A 19,676-nucleotide genomic window follows, 5' to 3' on the forward strand; every position below is an offset into this window, starting at 1 on the left:
ATTTCAGCAGTTACTGAAAATACTTTGTTTTGGTTTTATTTTTGTATTAATAATAGAACCTTCTGAAGAAGACCTAAATGTTTTGTGTGTTTAATACTTCCAAATATGCTTCATATATGGAGAAATATACTTTGGCTCTCGTCTAATATTACTAATCAAAGCATGTATGTTACATGTGAAACTTTAAAATATGTACTGAATGTAAAACTATACTTCTGCTGAATTACTGTCTTTGGTAAAGTGTTGGTAATGCATCCCAACCCTATCATTTAGTGTTTGTTTTGCCTTTCTTCTTTTATATCGTTCTTATGTTCTGTGATTTAGAAAGACTGAACAAAGAGTGCAAGCTAGAAACAACATTGGAACCATATGTGTTATAGTTGTATATAATCTATAGCATAATCATATAAATTTAACAGGGTGGGATAGGTCTAGTTAGAAAACTACTTTCTGGGTTAGACACAGTTCTCCAGTATTTAGACTTGTCTTTCCAGAAATTAACTGTTCAAAGAAAGGGCAAGTGATTGCATCTGAGCTGGGATAAAAACAGATTTTGCCATGAATTACTGTCGGGAACCAAAGAAAACCCTTTGTGATGTAGAAATTGTTATATTTTTTTGATCGACTCTTAGTTTCTCTCTTGATTGTTGGTTTTCTGTGTGCACATCTGGAAATGATGATGTGAATAAATAATATCAGAATATAAACTTTCCAAGTTTTATAATGAAGTTAAATTTGGGTTTTTGATAAGAAAGAACACATCTTTGTGTCTTATGAAAAGATTTTAGATTTTATCATATCAAATAAAAGATTTAAGGTGAAATCATGGTCTTTAAATTGTGTGGGAATGTGCAATGCCGAACAAACAGTTTGTGAGATAACATGCCTCCTTGTTCATTACTAGAAATGGCTGTGTTGAGTTTCAGTGTTCTTGGGCAAGTAGTTTACTTCTGAATTGTTACCCCCACACTTTGGTAGTGTGCATTGATTTTATTAAAAAGGAATAATCATTCTGGATGCCAGTTCTGCTCAGAAGCTTAGGGAGATCAGTGCTGGGGAGGGGGGAGCTGTGAGCCACCATTATCGCTCACATTGTTTGCCTCTTAATAACGATTTGAATGTACTACATCATCTAAAGCTGCAAATACAGAGGCTTCCACTGTCTGGGTGGCATGAGTTCTCTCTACCTTTGCATTTGAACCTAAGTTTTCCCAAGTGCCAGGCTGTATTTTGAAAGTAAAGCAAAGCATCTTTACCATCAAAAGCTTTCCTGTGAACCATTTTGTACTTAGTGCTACATATACATGACACCCCTTAGCTAATTTTTTTTTTCAAAAGCTTGCTAAAGTAGTTGAGCAGAGGTGTCATAAATTGAAGAAACTTTAAGTTTGGGATAATTGAAAGGCAAGTGTTGCTGTCAGGCATAGTTTCTTCTGCAGACTTGCATAGCTGTACTGGTCTTTCTCTATAGTCATCATCCTTCCCAGCGGTGATGAAATCAGATCACTCTGGAATTGGATATTCTTTGATTTGAGAGTGCTTCAACAATGAAACAACACCGTGTACGCTTCTTGCTGCTTCTCTCTGGAGTCCGTTGTGCAGGAGGCCCTCCTTCCTCTCCCCGGTCAGCTATCAGCTTTTTTACATTTAATTTAATTTTCCGAGCTGACATTGTCAATCTGAAATTCAGCAACATGCTCGACAGTGAGTCAGAGGAAAGCCGAGTTCATTTCTGGAAGTGGCTTTATGCAGATAAATCCTCGAGCAGAGTGCTGAAGCAAGGCATTTGCTGATGAATCAGAGTAGTGCCCTTGTTGCCTTGTCTTCTTCAGGGATAAAGTTTGAAATGTGCCACAAGAATCTTTGAGAGTTACTGTAAACAGTTCACACATGCCCACATCTCCTTATGAGTATTTTGGGTGTTTGGGGATAAAAACTGAATTTGTTTTCGAAGTAGAATCTGGAGGTTTTCATAATGCAGTGTTTGGTTGGCTTCAGGGAACTTAGCTTCTAACTTACTCAGGCCAGGCTTGTTTGTAGGTGGCAATGAAGTCCGAGGGAGACTGTTAATTCTTGTGAATGGTCTTGATTTTAGCTTAGCTTTCAACAAAGTTTTAACTCCTTGGTAGATGATCTATCAAAGCATTAAAATAACAAAACATTCAATAGGCTGAGTGGCATGATTACAAGTTTAACTTCTTTTTTGGAGGAATTTATCATTTTGTGTGCACGTTAGCTGAAAGGTAATTTAGCTTTAGGTCTATATTATGTTAGTTCGCATGTTTGTTCTATCAGTATACTTTATTTTCTGTATTTAAAACACCTATTTTAGAAAAAGGCATCTAAACAGAAAGCGTGGCACTATTGAATGATAAACTTCCTGTGCATGAAGTCAGATGCTTGAACGTGCTTTGCCTACCTTGATAGCCATTGAAAAAAAATAATTATTTGGTTATGCTTCAGTGAATCTTTTCTTGTGTGTGTGGATGAGGTAGCAGAAGGAGCTCGGTATCATTCAGCTGGAATGGTAAGGGTGGACCTGCTCTGAAATAACGGAATAGCTTGTGGGTTTGTGGAGCCTAATGTAAAGAGGAGAAGCTAGTGTTACTTAAACAGTTGCATCTTGTGTGAATATCCCCAATAGACTTAACCACTTTGTGGTATTACATCTTGGTCTAATAAATCTAGATGTCATATCCACATAGAAAAATGAATTGAGGCTACAAACTAGTCTGAACTGTATCTTCTTACATCTGCAGCGTCTCATGAAGGTTTTCAGGGACTAAACGATTCACAGCAGGAAAGATATATAAAGGTGAAGTTGTGGAAGAAAAATAGAAGCTAAAATATCATGAAAGAAAGAAGGGACAAAATGCATGAAATAGATACTACTGGTCCAACATTATAATTTATTTTTAAAACTTCTATTACAGCTAGAGCAATAGTGTGCCCCTCTTACACTAGTACACTTCCTACCACAGAATAATAGCCTCTTGATAACAGGGGCTTAGCTATAACCAGGACGTCGTTTTTCTCACGGCAGTGCATTCAAATAATTTGCAATTCATTTCTGCATCACTAGAATAAATGGAATGTCACTGTAGTTGTTTTTACTATCCGTGGATTCTGTGTAGTTGTTATTACTTTCATATAGCCACAGAAATGCCTACGGTGATGGTGCAAACAAATTAAATAATTGGCCTCTTTCATAAGAACTTTGTAAAAAAATAAAGCTTAGATCTCTACACATGTAATTGCTACTTACTCCTACGAAAATAGCCTATTTTTATAGCTAAAGTAGAGGATCACAGCCTGAATTAAATAAATACTATTATGACCATTGTTTTCATTCTACTGTGTGATGGTTAGGTGCCCCAGAATATAACAGGTCAGGGAGGTATTTTTCTGAATATATCAGTAAATTGCAAAAAATTCTTTACTATAAAAACACTCATCATTAGCAAAGGCAGAATTAGGTCAGGAAAAATCATTAAAGAGTGAGTCTTCCTTCAGATGTTGATCAGTTATCCAGTGACAATGCAGTTTATTAGCTCATACTTCAGACTTCATGATTTCACGTATTTATCTCCTAAAATAAAAACTCACCATATTTTAGAAAAGATATAACCAATAAATTGCAAATATATTTTTGCTAAGTGATCAGGCTGGTCTTAAACAGGGGTTCAGTTATGGTCTGTGGAGATCAGAGGAGGGTAATATTGCCTATTGATTTTTAGAATCTGTGAATCCAATAAAACTCAACAGGCAAAAGTATAAAAAAAGACAACAGGTCAACAGTATATAACTGGTTGGGTTTTTTCTTAAATTAACTTAAAATAAAGGATCCTCCAAATAGCTGAATTTCCACTTTAGAAAATATTATCATTAATAAGCTGTGAGAAAGCTTTTTGAATTCACATTGTTTTAGCAGCAAGCAAATATTTACAAAAATGGAAAATCACTGGGAGATTGATTTCTTTCCGCTGATGTCAGTGCTTCGCTTCTACCTCTTTGAGGTGTATGTTGTTCCTATTAAATCATTTTAGTGCTTCTGTGTTGTCAGAGAACAGTGTAATAGAAATGCATTGGTAGAATTTGGTATTGCATAGACACAACATCACATTGGGATCACTTTGTTTTGTCAGTGATCCAGCTGCAAATGTATAGTACTTCTGGATAATTCCACAGTAAAAGAGATTTTTCTATCAAAATTAATCTTTCATAAATACATTGTTGGAATTGTGCATGCTGTTTCTCTGCTGGCAGGCCAATCTCGCCACATGTGGTAAGACTTAGTGTATAAATTGCATAAATCGGAATACCTAATGTACATGACTTTCAAGGGGGGTTTTTGTCTCTTCCCCCACCCTGCTAGAGCTCCTTGCTCTAGTCACACTGCGTCTCATTGTCTCCTCTATAAAAAGGAAAGATTAATTACATTGACACCATTTTCTCAAGCACTGAAGACATGTTAAATACTACTAATAAAGAAGCCTTATTGTAATTTCTTAGTCAGAAGCTTTATCATATTTCTAGAGGGGTGCTTCTCTTGAAGTGTTTTCTCCGAGTCCACTGGCAGATACTTTCCAGTTCCTGCTCCTGGACATATCCAAAGTTGAGTATATAGGCATTGAGGTAAAGTTTAATTTTTGTGCGTATGTTCCAAAAGATAAAACAGATGCTGCTTTCTCAAATGAAAAGACTCTGATATGTCTCAAGATGGGTGGTTTTAAAATAAGAGTCTCCTAAATGCTGTCTGATCAGTATTTGCTCGGCGTTTTGGAAATGGCAGGAGGAGGGAGGAAGAATTGTAAAAGTCATAAAGACAAGTGTTGCCTTTAATCGGGCATTGACACATAGATTATTTTTACAGTTCATTGAAAATAATATAAAAATACTTACTAATCTTGTAGGAGGTATTCTGGTAGATTTAATTTTCTCTCATTTTGTGTTGGGTGCATTGACAGCCAAATTTTGTAGCACTGTGTCTAATTCAGTGAAACAGAGTGGTGTTTTTTTTTTTTTTTTTTAAGTGACTTAAGAAATTTTTTAAAACCTCTTATGTGTATCTTCTGTTGTTTTAAACATTTCGAAAGACTTCACCAGGTACTAAGTTGTGTCGGGACAGAAGTCATGAATGTGTCAAAGTCCATGCAGGTCGGATCTCTTGAAGGGTCTTTATTAACAGAATGGTTTTAATTTGGCCATGGAGAAGGCGAAAGATTATGCTAAAATAATTATCTACCGCTGAGATCTTTTTCCTCCTTGCTTACTTTTGTGAACACCCTTCCCCGATCTCTAAGCTCAGCCTCTTCTCAGTGTCTTGTTCTTCAGAATGAGTGTACGTGTATGTGACTTGGGTTAATTAGACTACGTGAAGCCTTGACCGAATGTTGAAGTATAGCGCTAGCATCTATCACCTCACAGTAAAACCAGGTCAACGAAGAAATCTTGGTGTTTATCTTCTGGAGGCTTAGCAGTAGTACTTGTGCAGTAGTGCGTGACGGTGTGAAGGGAGTGAGGACTAGTTTAATTAGAGTTTTTGAGCTAAAATCCCTCCCTTAAAACAAACAAAACACAACTAGAATACATCTCTCAGTGGCTTCCCAGAGCATGAATAGAGAGCCAGCTGTATTATATTCAGCAAAACCAGAATCACCTTGCATTTTTCAGGGTACAAAACATCTGTAGGGCCTGCTATTGTTTTGCAGAGCTCAGGTGCTGTCAGCATCTATACTTTTATTGCAGTAGTAGCGGGAAGAAATTTTTTTCCTTTTAGAAAATCAGCAGCGATGCCAAGTTTCCACAGACTAAATGCTATACAATGCTGTTGTTCTTAAGCTCTTGCCTTGTAGCACATTGGCAGCAAGACTTACCCATTTTTCTTTTTAGACGGTGAGCTACTTTATGGTAAATACAGTCTTTTACACGGAACATACAGAAGGGAGAAGCCATTGCTTCACTGAGCGCGTAAGGCCCCTCCTGAGTATAGAGGTGCTGATGTGAGTCTCAGAATTGCCACAGCTTGTTCTTATTACTGTTGTAGTGAGCTGATTTGGTCAATGCTTTTCCCACCTGGAAGATGATAAATGTCTTGATTTTATCTTGCATATGTGCAAGGCTCAAAGTTAGCGAATTGTCCTCAACAGCTAACTCAGTTATTTGTTACTCCATCTATAGAACAGGAAAAATGCTAATATTGAACAGTTTTGGAAATATTAGGACAATAGCTTCTCGATAAGAATAGTATTTAACTGTTGAAAATGTTAAATGTTAATTTTAACCGTTAAAAAACTGCCACGCAATTTTGGCAGAGCAGGAAAAATTCTTCTGTTCTTTGCTGTAAATGGAAGACCAGCTTAATGTGCTACAAAGACTTTTTTTTAAATGTGGTTGAATATGTTTACAGAGTCTGTTTTGGTCCTATTTCAATGTCTGCATCCTTGAACTTGTGCGTACTGGCACTTATACCTCCAGCTACATTTACCACGCAAGTAATGCGGATCCATTTCTTGCATACCTCAAGCACGGTGATCGCTCTCCTGGCTCAGTCTTCTTAATGCACTTTTGAGGCACGGCAGCCTTTGCAAGTGCACGCTTATTGCAACGGAGACAGATCTGCATCTTTCTGTGCTGCTTCCAGAGAATAAGCGGCTGGAGCCGCCTAAGAGGACGTGACCAGATTGAGTGTAATATTGCTCACTTCTTTGAAGGAGCATTGTATTGATGGGCAAGAAGAAATTGCAGCAATTAGAAGGGAATCCGTGCTGCAGCTGTTCTGCTGGTGGTTTTATGATCCTGGTTATGCTGTGCTTGAGCTTAAGGAGGGTTTGAGGCATTGCATGTTGTCGTGGATTCTGACAGAAACTCTGGGAGACAACAAAGTTTCCTTGGGAGTGTCAAGCCTTTACTTAAAATAAAAAGACACTGTGAATATTAATATTCTGTGCTGGAATTGTTACAGTTATCATTGCATAAACTTTTTTCCTCCTATGGATTTCAAGTTGTCTTTCTATCTCTTTGCATGTTACCCCATTTTGTCTTGCAAACTCTTAGTAAATGGTCACTTTGCCCTCTCACTTCACTGTCTGTAGAAATTATCTTCCCTCCAGCTCTTGCTCTATGAGAAAGCTGACTTGTATCATTCCCCACTTCACTGACGTGCTTATCTTTTATTATGTGTTACTTAGACATACCTATTCTCTTTGGATTATACTCTCTAGTTTTTCTTCATCTGTTACTTTTTAACTCCTTAATTGTGTTATTTAATTCAGTAGAATGTTGTAGGATTGAGTTTACATGTAACATGCTGTACAAATTAAAATTAATTCTAATGAGACAAATTGCAGTGACCAGATTCTGTTAAGTATGTGACCTTTTGCAGAGTAGTTCAGCCTGGTTTTAGTCCAGTTGTAAAGAAATGTTGGGCTGAAGAATAGTCACTAAACTTTGATGCACGAAACCTCAGGAATTTTGAATTTTCTTTTATTTTGGTAAATGCGTAAGACTGAAATGTTTTTAACAAAGAAATCCTATTTGGTAAAAGAATGTAAACAAGCTATCAACATGGATTAACTAATTCTCATTTTTCTCAGCTGCACATTCTGTAGCTGGAATGAAGTTAGCTGGAAAGGTATTTGTTTAGTAGCATTGGTGGCAGCTGACACTTTCTTAAAATCATTCATAACTTTCCATTGCTTGCTTTGAAAAATAAAACTAAACAACATAAACTTTCAAATATTATTGTGTCAGGAAGAGATGATGAGAGACAATTGGTTATTTTGCACTCTCAAGCCATATACAGTTGAGTCAAGCAGTGTTTGTCATGCGGTTTTATATAAGCTGCTACAAAGAGAGCTGTGTCTGAGGTCTCCTTTCTTATTCCAAGAGCAATTGAATTGTGGATAAGTTAGAAGGTACTTGAAGGAATTAAGATAGTTATTCTGGATTTTTCCTTCATTTTAGCTGAACGTTGGTTCCATGTGTTAGTGGTTAACTTGTGAGTTCACTGTTTTATAATGGCATCAATATACAATAGTATACTGGTCCATGTTTGGCTGTGGAGCGTTTGCTCTTGATGACTAGTTTTTAAGTCTTCGCATTAAACTTCTTAGACACTAAAGGCAAGTCTCGTTCTTTATTGGGTAACACTGAATGGTGATCTCTCTTTTAGCCCATTTGAGTGGGAGAAATAATAAGAGTAGTGTTCAGCCACAATTAATACTTCTTAATCAAGCTGCTTTTCAGGCACTTCTTTGTTTAAAAATAGTCTTTTTTAACTTCAGAATCTGTATGCCAAGAAAAGACCTTGAAAATAGCTGGTAAATGCTCAAAGGGTTGATTTTTTTGTTTCGTTTTTGAAAGGGGAGACGACCTAAGCATAATCCTATCAGTGTTGATTTTTTGGTTTTCATATGCTACATCTTATTTTCAGTACCACCGCAACTTTGCAAGTTGCATTAAAGGAGCTATTTTAATGTTTTCGATCTGTAGTTCAAGTGAAGACATTTATTTTATGAATGTTCATAGGGTCTGTGTTCCAATTAACTGATTTATGTTCTGTCACTGGCAAATTAAAAAAAAAGGATTCTTAATGTATTTTATTGCTGTGTTAGACAGTTGAAATTTCACTTAGGATGCAATAACCAGTGTTAAAGCAGGAAGCTAAAACCCAGCATTGTAGCAAAGCGTACAGAGGCACTTCGAAAACATCAGCAGTTTTGGGTGGGGTTTTTTTTTCCTTTCCAATCCTTTTATCAGTAAGGCTCTTGTAATTCACGTTTGAAGATCAGGAAAACAATATTAGACTTGCAGAGGGAGTTAATCTGTGTCCAAATCATTTTAGTTGAATTAAAATAAAAACTAAAAAAAATCTATTGACTTGTGCCAACTCTTGTTTGAGTCTGGGTTAGACTAATGCGTGGTCTGCTGTGCTGTGCGGGCATGTGAGCCACAGCTGCTGGATTTTGTTAGCTCCTGCATCTCTGATCCATGCAAACTTGAAGTCCAAGTTCTTTACCATCTCTGTGGCTCTGTTTCCCCGTCTCTGAAACGAGAGTGCTCTTTCCTAGGGGCGTTCACCGCACGCTGCTGCCTGTGGAAGCTGTCGGTCGAACGTATCGAGTACCATCGCCTGCTGTGCTTTCCACCTCGTTGGCTCCTCCGGGGTGTGCCGCCGAGCGTGTTTCCATCGGACGGGCGCCCTGTCTGAAGGAGGCCGGGGGACACTTCCAAAAAGAGACTGCTCTTTATTGAGGCTGTGGCTGGTTGCAGAAGCTCTGTGACAGTTACACTGCTCAAAAGCTGTGTGGCAGGTTGAACTGGATGAAACTTGCCTGTATATATCAAAATAACAGGAAGAATAATTTAATCCAAAAAATTTGCTTAGCTCAACGTGTTTCCGTTGGTGTTGGGCTTGCTGCTTTCAGTACAGAGGAACCTTTGTGAAGGAGGGTGCTGCTGATGTACTAGCACATTTTAGCTTGTCCTTAGGTCAAGTGCTTCTGGTCAGCTCTCTAACGTTGTCTGTTAGGGTGAGGATTTTTGGAACTGTACGTTTCTCTAAAGCTGGAATTTTTCAGATTACCTCCTTAGGATCCATCGTGCACCCAGGCATTGGACTTGTCTCCTCCTTTACAGAAGGAGGTGGCATGAAGCCTCTGTTTAAGAAATAGGAAATGTATCAGTAATTGTAATTTATTTTTCTTCAGATTCATTGTTTATTTTGTCTTGAATACAATTCTTTTTTTTTTCCCTGTCTGTTTTTTTTTTTAGGGTTTTGTTTCAGCCTCGCATTAGTTTATCTGGTTTTCTGCAGTTACTATTAACTAATATTTATTCTACATACTGTCTGTGAGAACTTCGCATTATGTCTGTTATGAGAAGTACGGGTTGAAAAGCTGAGACTTTAAGATGAACTATGTAGACAAGTTGCTTGTTACAGCCTTCTGCTTCCTCAGAGGAAATTTTGTGAAGTGCTCGGCCTGAGCCTGGTTGGTGTTTGCTCGCTTATGAAAGATGATTAACAGAAGTTTGGCACAGCGTTAGGAAGCAGAGATGAACGCTGTTCGTAACCATCTCAAAAAAGGGATGATTATAATTGCAAGAAGGCAGTTACGGAAAATGAAGCATGCAGTTGTGAATTTTCTTCCGTGCTGTGTCACTAATGCCATGCAGGCAGGCAGTTCTTCAGACCACTAGAGATATTTATGAAATCAGTCCATGATCCTGGAGATATAGAGAGGCAGTGTTGTTAGCTGGAGAAGAGTGCCTAGATGGAAAATAAAATTAATACAATTTAGAAGCAGATTGTCATAGAAAATGGATGAATTTCCTATGGTCCCCCGTTTTTGTCTGACTGCAAGTGAGAGCTGAGCGTAAAGACAGAAGAGAAAGCAAAAATGTAAATTAGCCCTTTTAGACCACAATAATATTAGAAAAAATACTTGAAAACCTAATTTATTTTTAAACCTGATTTGAAATCATGCACAATAAAATTCCAGATGAATGCAGCTTGAGCTGTTGGTGAGTTTAGTGTGGTTTTATTTGATCACACAATTCTACTTTTTCAAGCCCTTTTTGTTCTACTTTGCATGTCCCTTGCTTTTGGATCTTACTAATTTTTGCCTTCCTAAGCCATTTTGTCACACTTTTACCATTGGCTGAAGCTCTGCTGTGCCTCGCTGTCACAACCCAAGTGACTCCCGTCATGAAATCGGTCTTTGGCATAAGATTTCCTTCTTATAGGTCTGAAATGCACTTTACTTCCGACTCTTCTCTGTGCGGGTTGCCTGATCATTTGTCTGGGTTGAAGGTCCGTCTTTAAAGAACTAATATTTTGTTGCTGGCAAAAGAAAGGGGAGGTGAAGGAAGGGTCAGGGTGTGGATCAGTGTTAAACAAATTGTGAAGGTCACAAAGAATTTTAATCTGGCTTGAAAAAGAGACTTGTATCCAGCAGCACATTTTTGTTTGTGATAGTCTGAATGGACAATTGTGGCTACTTTGAGAATTTGGTGTAGACTGCATGACTGGTATGAATTGAATTAGTCTCATGACAAGGACATAGTCCCCTTTTTTTTCCTATCTGCCTGATGGAAAGCAGGAGAAAGCCCTGTGTGACACATCTTGACCCACAGTGTCACTGTGGGCTTTTGTGACAGGCTCTGATTTCTGGCTTCTCATTTGATAAAGCCAATTTGGTGGAGACTAGAAAGGAGGCGTACTGCAACACAAAATGTACTTACAGAAAAGAGTATCTGGTGGTGAGTACAGATGACTGCCATTCCATCTTAATAGTCATTAGAAAGCCAGAGTTTCTCTCTGAAAATGGGGAAAAGTGTTGGGCTCGTATAACACAGGGACACGGTCATACCGAATGATGCACTGTGTAATATCTTGCGCCGTGGTATCACCTTTCTTTGTCCTTTCGTCCAGTCATCCCTGTGCCTTCCATTTCTTCCATTTGCTTATTTCTTACATTTTTCTTTCCCACTCTTCTGCCTTCCTTTCATCATCTTACACTTCTCTCTTCTCCACACTTTGTACCCTAAACCAGAGTGAAATCGCTCCCTCTTTCCCATGCTGACGGGGCACCAGCAAAGAAATCATTGTGAGTGCTGCTTTTCCCTAGCCTGAAAACATCCCAGCTTTCTGATTTTGTGTCTGTTGCCCTCTCATTCCTGATGCCCTCCATTGGCACCGGTAGAGGGTTGCAAACTTTGAAAATTCCAGTCAAAATATTTATAGTGCATCGAAGGAAAAAGCAACTGACTGCAGGTTGTATAACAGAAAACTGTAACCTGCAGTGTTCATTGCTCTACCTGCACTCACAATGCAGATGTAATGATTTAAATTGAAACGAGTACTCGAAAGACTCTTCAAATTGCTGCTGGGTTTTTTTTTTTTAACAAGGTGAAAAATTCTGTCGTTCCCACTGATAGACAATGCAGTATTTTTTTTTCCTAAATGCAGTGGATCAAGATCTTTTCACTGTGAATTTAGAAAACTCACAAGAAGAATGATTGTCATGTTTTTCCTGAATATTAATTTCAAATAAAGCGCTGTAATCTGAGCTGGGGTAGCCAGGTACTTTTGCAGTCAGTAAACAAACAGGAGCATGGTGAGAAAATTACATTTACACTACAGGGTTGCAATTTCAAGGCGTAAGATTTGGCTACAGGTACTCTGACAGTGAATCATGGCATTGTGCCAGTGTCATGACCACATTTAAGTCATGTTTTCTGGAGGTTCTGTCATCTGTATCACAAATTCTGGTGGTTTTTGTTGGAGAGTCATTTCGGCTCATGCCACAGACCTCTAGAGGAGATAAAGAAAATTGAAAACATCGTGTGGTGTAACAAATCCAGAAACATCTACTTTTCCAAGCATGTTTAATGTTCCATTATCACATGTAGATTTGAGAAATGTTTTCTTTTGTTAATACAATGCTTTTTTTTTTTCCCTCTTCCCTTATTCAGAGACCTGAGTGAAAACCAGATAAAAGGAATCCCTAGAAAGGCCTTTCGAGGAATCATTGATGTGAAGAACTTGTAAGTGACAACTTCATTAATATTTGTGGTGAAAAACATTCTCCCTAGGTTACATCTGGCTGTTACTATTTGTTCGAGTACCGTGTGGTTAGCTCTGCGCGACACAAAAGGGAGCTGTGGACCCTGCTGCGCACAGCATGTTATTGTCAAGGGCCTCACGTGCTGCTTTGGTCTGTGTATACACTGTGCAACACACCTGGGGGAAGTTTTGGCAAAGAAAAAAGTATTCTTCGAGGCTTTACCCCTCCCTGCAGTATTGTCCTGCAAAATCCGGTGAAATCACAGTCCAAGCCTTGAAGCCAGATATGCATAAGAAAAGAACTGGTAGAGTTTGGGGGTGAAATTGAAATATTTCACTTAGGTTAAATTTTCTGTCCTACCACTTTGGTGGGAAGTAGATTTGGCAAAATGTGGCACACAGGCACAGTAGTTGAGCTCAAATATCAGAAAATGAAAAAATAATGTGGGAAATGAACTGTGCGTGCTTTGGCAGTTTGTATTGAAAGTTAAAATAATTTTTAAAGCCATTAGAGAGAAAAGCAGGTTTTTCTGTTTGTGCTAATCCAGCTAGTCTGTCCTAGCCATTTTCTATAACGTATAGTCTGAAATATGTGTAAATAAAGGCTTTCAGCTCTGTATTTCCAGAGCTGCTAGAAGCTCTTACATGTTACGTACCAGAAATGCATTTTTGTGCACACCCACACACTAACGCACCATTGGCATCATTAGAGTCAACGCAAGGTGAATTGAAAAAGGAAATAACAGCCAGCAAGTTGGCAGAGAGTCAGGATTTCCTGAGAAAACTAGCAGCCGCTCTCAGAACCATTTCAGAGCCATTAGTATTAGCACTGTGTTACCACACCAGTAGCGGAAATCTGATACCCCAGTGTGTTAAATAATGTAAGCGTAGAATAAATAGTGTGGATTTTTTTTTGTTTATTTAGTAGAAGAACCAAATGAAGGAGATATAAAAAGAAGCACTTTTCTATGAACAGTCTTGCAAAATACCTGTGCTCTGTTTTCATTTCGTGCCTTGATGAACAATCTCTTCAGTGTCCAGACTACTTTTTTTTTTTTTCTTTCTATAGACAGCATGGAAACTGTTAAGGGCAGTCAACATGAGTCAGAGCATGACCATGTCTGTATCCAAGGGCAAAGCACGATTCTTGTACTCTTGGTGGTGATGCTGTGTTGCAGGGAATATCACATCACTGGGGTTTGTGCAAGGGATGCAAAAGACCAAAGCAGGACTTCCCCCAAACTGGAAAACATAGACACAGGAGCAATGCTGCGAGATGGCCCCAGCGCTCTCTGAGCACTGTGCAAGGTTGCTTTGGAGACTTTGGGACAGACAGAACACGAAGACATGTCCTATAACACCTACAGCTGTTTCTGCAGGCGTTCAGCATACTAAGCTTGTGTTTCTTCAATGGTCTGTTACTTACTTCATGTATGTTCAATAGTGACTTTAGCTTTTTGGGTGTGAAGGCTTTTTTACCTGAATGTCAGCTTGAGAAAACACATCTTGAGGAGCCATTTAAACTCTTCTAAGCCTCCTTTTCAGTGGAGGAGCGTCAGAGGACCTGCGTGAACAGGTCTAGTTTTTAAGACACAGGAAAACACTGGAGAATATAGTTTATAGGGGGAAGAAGTTTGTGTATTTTAGACAGAAGTGTGGCTTTCATGTTAGCATGAACTTTACTTCCACTGTGTAATCTAAAGGAAGAATAGACGGTGCTTTGTTTCAGAAAATCTAACTTTCCTAGCTATAATTCACTGTTAGTTGTCTAACTTCATTTAAAATAGCAACGCTTGCATTCGGAGTTGATTTTACCTCTGGGAAGCTCTCAGAAAAATCACAGGTGTTCTTTGATTTATGCACCCACTCTCAGTGCAGAAGGAACCAGGGTCTCACCTTTACGTGAGCTGATAGCAAGGGATGGATGGCTGGAGTGCTTAAAGGAACTCTGTAAATGTTCGGATCTAAAGCTTTAACATAAAATTGTGACTATCAAGTTAGGCAGTATCTATTATTTTACTGTAAAAGACAGCGTATCAGAAATGCTTCCCCATAGCCACTGTTTCTGTCTTTCAGTAATACTGAAGTTATCAGAGAATCATAAAATCATTCTGGTTGGAAGTGACCTCTGGAGGTCATCTAGTCCAACCGCTGGTTTAGCAGGAGCACAAAGCTTAGTAGGCTAATTAATAGATTTGCTGATATGAGCCACGAGTACTGATTGTTAGATCAAAGCAGGAGAAGCAGAGTTTTCACTCAGATGTGTAGTCATTTTTTTTGATAAGGGATGGATGAATTGTGTATCCAGGGTGGTTCATTACAGCAGGTGACTTGCTTCCAGACACAGACTAGCAGCCTATGAGTTGCTGAGAAAAAATGTGGCAAAACCTTGAGCCAACTTGCTGCTGGAAGCGCATTAAAATTTCTGCAGCAATAACTGTAAGGGATGATGCAAGTTGAACCAAGTTAATATTTAAAGCTCTTAAAGCTTTAAGCAGTAGGCTTAAACATGCCAGTTCCCATTCTCAGTCTAGGTTTGGCAGCCGAATCGCTCCCTTCTGAGTCACAGAAATGACCATGCCAACGAGCGCGAGTGTTCAAGCACCTCGAGGAGGAGAATGAGTCTTTGCCTTTCGGTGCCGTTCAGCTGTTCGAACACCTGCACTGCTAATTGCTCGGGGGCTCTCCGACATGCATGCACTGATGTGAGAGCAGCGGGGCTGGCCGTTTCTGTGGTTATCGTTTGCAGATATATTGTACTGTCTCGGAGTTCTTCCACCTTATACAGCATGTTTTTGAGGGATCTTGGAGACTTTTAGACATAAGAAGTAAAGTTACGTGTTCTCCCGCACTCCTAAGCCCTGTCCAATTTATCTTTAAAATTAATATAGGGAAAGGTGGGCATGGAATTGTCTCTGTTTTCATGGCTTGACATTTAACATGGCCTCAAATTCTTCCAGTTTCTACATAAAGTGTCCAAATGTCATGGCAAAAATAATATCTCTGCAGATATTATAATAGGGACACAGCAAGTGCTAGACCACGTGAACGTCTCCAGATTAATGCTGTCTTTAACAGCAGTTGTTTGGAAAGCTTCCCTCAGGAAAAAATGCAGAGAAGTTGATGCAACAGACTAAGCAGGGGCATGAATTCCTTCCGGATACAGGCTCCGAAACACTCAGCCTAAGGGCTTGATATAAATGACAGTGGGTGCCATTTGACAACCCTGTGAGAACTACCTTATCTCAGCATGGCCATAGCAGGAAGCAACACCAAGGGGCAGGCTGTGTCTGGTTGGAACATACTGGTGTAAAAAAAAATTAATTCCTGAATTTAAGGGACGAGGTGCTTCTGCATGTGCTGAGGGATGAGAGTCCTTGGTGATGTCCCTCGAGCACCAGGACTGCAGAACTGGCTTGGTACCAATACGATTTCAGGCATTTAAAAAAAAAAAATAAATGTTAAGATGATAGGAAAGAAAAAAAATTGTTACAGAAAGCAGTGTTTAAGGATATTTTTCACCGTGCCTTTTCTTTTAAATGGTAAAAGCTTTCTATCTTTTGTCATTCTCTTAGCAGAGCAGTGAGCCCAGGAAAATGGGCTCGCATATGGGCTGTACTGAAGAAGAACTTTTAATCGTCAGGGAGGCCAATGGTTTTGCACGAGACAAAGCCAAAGCAGAGGCTGGCAAGATAAAGCTTTAAAACTCCCAAGTGGGAGAAATTTTGTTGTGTGAATTATTTTCATATGAAGTGTTTTCTGCTGTTTGACTATAAAATCAAAGGACAAATCTGTACACAAAGAAAAAAATTCTATTTCTAATTAAAATACAGAAATAATTATACAGCTTTTAGAAAGTTTCATGAACACGTAATGTCCATTACTAGTCGTGAACATTAGGGGAACTGGACGTAAACTGACACATTGAACGTATTGTAGAATAGATGCATAAATGCTGCTCAGGGGTCCTGAAAGAGTTGAACAAGAAAGGGCAGGAGAGGGCCAGCTTGCGGGGCACACCTGTATTCAATTTCTGTTACTTATTACTTGGAGAACAGGAAATGTTTCTTGCAGGAATCTAGCCCCAAGTAAGCACACTTATTTCAAGAATTAAAGTATGTGGATTTGGGTCTTGTTGAGCTTTGGGCAACTCAGCACTGTCAGCTATGGCCTTCCATCATAAAAATATATGGAGCTGCTTCTTGGATTTCTGCACGTTTACCCTACTTGTATGACATCTTGGCATCCAGCGTTTCTCTGGTGAGGCATTCCTGCAGGTTCTGTTGAATTAGCCTGCCCAGCCCACCTTACTGAGGGCAGCCAGGTTCTCAGAATAGGAATATGCAGAGGTGGACTCAAATAAAGATCCCGTAATGGCAGCAACTGTTCTTTTAGGGCATTGCTTGTGGTTATGGGCAGTACGCTCCCAGCTCTTCCTCTCGCCGTGCCCTCTTCAGGACTGTCAAGCTGAACATAACCAATTGAGATGCGTGGGGATCGCAAAGTGTTGTAGGAATGTGGTTCTTGGAGGCATGATAATATTGGGGATGTTTGTGTTGCAGAGATCATTCCCCCATAAGAAATGCACAGGACATTTCAAAGAATTACTCTTCCTGGCAAATTGCTGCCCTGTGTCCTTTTGCCATCTCTTGACAGAAGTTTATTCCTTTATTTTGCAGCATTGCTGTAAGGAAAATTCAATAGCCTGAGACTTACCAGCAGCAGAGATCTGTGTGAAACTAAAATGCCAACACTCTGGTCGTGTGTTTCCCTGAGTCTTTGCTCCTTTGTCACCCATTCCTATCTTGCGCCTTTCAGACTGAAGGAAAAGCTACTTCTGTAAGCGGTGAGAGCGCAAACATACATCTCGCATACATACAGAGTGCACAGACTTGGTGTCAGGGTCTAGGTCTGTGCAGCCTCTGTGACCCACATCAAGGAGCAAGTGCTGGTGGCAGGGCTGGGTGGGTAGGAAGTGGCCTATGTCCATGCTGTCTGTAGGGCTCGAGCTCTGCTGTGCGTGGTCCTCTCTTTCTCACCAACATCTCCCAGCCAAGGCAACTAAACGATTCACTGAGGAAAACATGAATACGTATGCAGTGCAGATGCCTGGGGGGGAAGGACAGAGCAGCAGATCAGAGGGGAGCCAACCTGACAGTGTAGATGCCCCATTTGAACACCGTACAGAGCTACGGCCACATGAAATTACACAGCTACTGCTTTTTTTGTGAGGAGTTGATGCTGTTTCTTCTTCTTGATTCACTGGAGCTAAGTTCTGTGCATATTCAGCTTCTGTCTTTTTTTCCTTTTGTGGGCTTTGACTGTAAGACAGAGTTTTGTAGCATTGGGATGCAGAAAAAGACAAGCTAACAGGCTCATCTGTCATGATAATACAGGCTCATTGCATTTCTGTCTAAATATTTCTCAGCCGCACATAAGATAATAGCTGATATTACTAGACCTGCAAGCTGCTCTCCTTGCATCCTGGGGCCACTTGGGACATTAGGGCTATAAAGAAGGATATTACCCACAAAGGTTCCTTTGGAGGAAGAAATTAAGAATTTAAAATTTCTTTTAAAAATGCAGAAATATATCAGCAGATATGTAACGTTTACCACTTCTGTAAGTCAGTACACGTTCATTTTCCTAGTGGTTGTATTACCCATACAATGTAAAAAATAAGAACTGTGCAAGTACTGTAAAAAATTTTTGTGACTGTTAGTTTCAGTTTCTTATTTGTTAAATGGCTTTTCCTGGAAGATACTCTTACTGTTTCTGCATGCATCTACGATTAGCATCGATCCATGTGACTTTTACAAAAATTAAACATCTAGATTGCACAGTCAGGTTTTGGAAAAAGCTGAACTTGCTGTTTGCATTGAGAGATATTTTGCATTCACCTACACAAACCATAAAAATGTTCCTATGTCACTTTTTTATCCATCACAAACAGCACTGCAGAGCATATTTGTAATTTTTGCCATTCAGCCATAGAATAGAAATAATTAAACACACCTGTCTAGTTAAAATAATGATTAAACCCATAGAAATAATGATTGATTTGTGTGTAGCCATTTCACTAGCAGAAAGCCAGCAAGTGATTGTGAATTATTTGTCGTACATAAATATGCAGTATATCTTAACGAAATGTTACACTAGAAAACTTAACTCCTTTAGTCCGGCTTCTCAAGGGAAGCTATTATACAGAGCCCTCTGAAATTCCTGACCGTAGTTTCTTGACATTTGTGTACAGTATTCAGTGTTACTATTGCGGTTTGCAATGAAATAGAAGAAAAGGAGGAAGATAAACAGTTGGCCAGATTTTCCACTCGTTTGGTGTAAAATCTGGAATAAGTCTACTGAAGTCAGTGGTTGGCCTCAAATAAAAGCGATGAAATGGCTAGAGGAGAATTGATTATCACGTGTTTGCATGTGTATTTGCAGTATGTATCTTTCAACAGGCTGAACACTATGTGTCTGTATTTGATGATATGCATGAAAGGCACATTATATTTTCAATATGAATATCCGAAAATTTAAAGAAAAGATAAATTTCTATTACAGAGTAGATTTCAGGTTGCTTTGATCTCAGCTGGTATTTTTGAGTGTTTTCAGAGCTGGCAAAACAGGTCAGAGGTATTGAAACAGCCAGCTATTTGAATATATTTGTTACAGACAAGCTTTTTGCACTTTTCAGGGGGTGAAAAGATCATATTACTTCAACTTTAGAATTCCGTAAATGATTTTCCTCCTTATCAGTAAATTCACACTGCTCTCAATGTAATCCAACAGTGTATTCTGTTCTGTCTCCTGTAACTGGTATTTATTGTGATAGTGACCATAATGAATTCAAGAGATGTCTGTGGCCATCACATTTGCTTCCCTAGAAATTCTGTCGTTATGCTGCATTATAATAACACTAAAATAACACCTCACCAACTTACCACCTTCTATGGAGAAACATCACCTGCAGCGTAAGTTAATTTTATGAATATATTAGTTTGAGCTTTTGCCATCTGTTCTACCCCTTATGAAAATGCAAAAAGCATATATTTCACAACTCATTAAAAACATATGATTGATTGAAATGCACATGCATGTTCCCTAC

General features: G+C 39.1%; 1 protein-coding gene across 1 annotated transcript in view; it reads left to right on the forward strand.

Moving 5' to 3' along the window:
* Positions 1–12,475: 12,475 nt before the first annotated feature.
* LOC104622998 (slit homolog 3 protein-like) overlaps positions 12,476–19,676 on the forward strand; it is a gene marked incomplete at both ends in the record, with an annotated part of 148,817 nt that continues 141,616 nt past the window's right edge. The window contains one exon of the mRNA XM_010289936.1: positions 12,476–12,549. Coding sequence (XP_010288238.1) covers positions 12,476–12,549 — 74 coding nt within the window. The remainder of the gene's footprint in view (positions 12,550–19,676) is intronic.

The sequence above is a fragment of the Phaethon lepturus genome, unplaced genomic scaffold, assembly GCF_000687285.1.
Source record: "Phaethon lepturus isolate BGI_N335 unplaced genomic scaffold, ASM68728v1 scaffold7226, whole genome shotgun sequence".
Taxonomy (NCBI): domain Eukaryota; kingdom Metazoa; phylum Chordata; class Aves; order Phaethontiformes; family Phaethontidae; genus Phaethon; species Phaethon lepturus.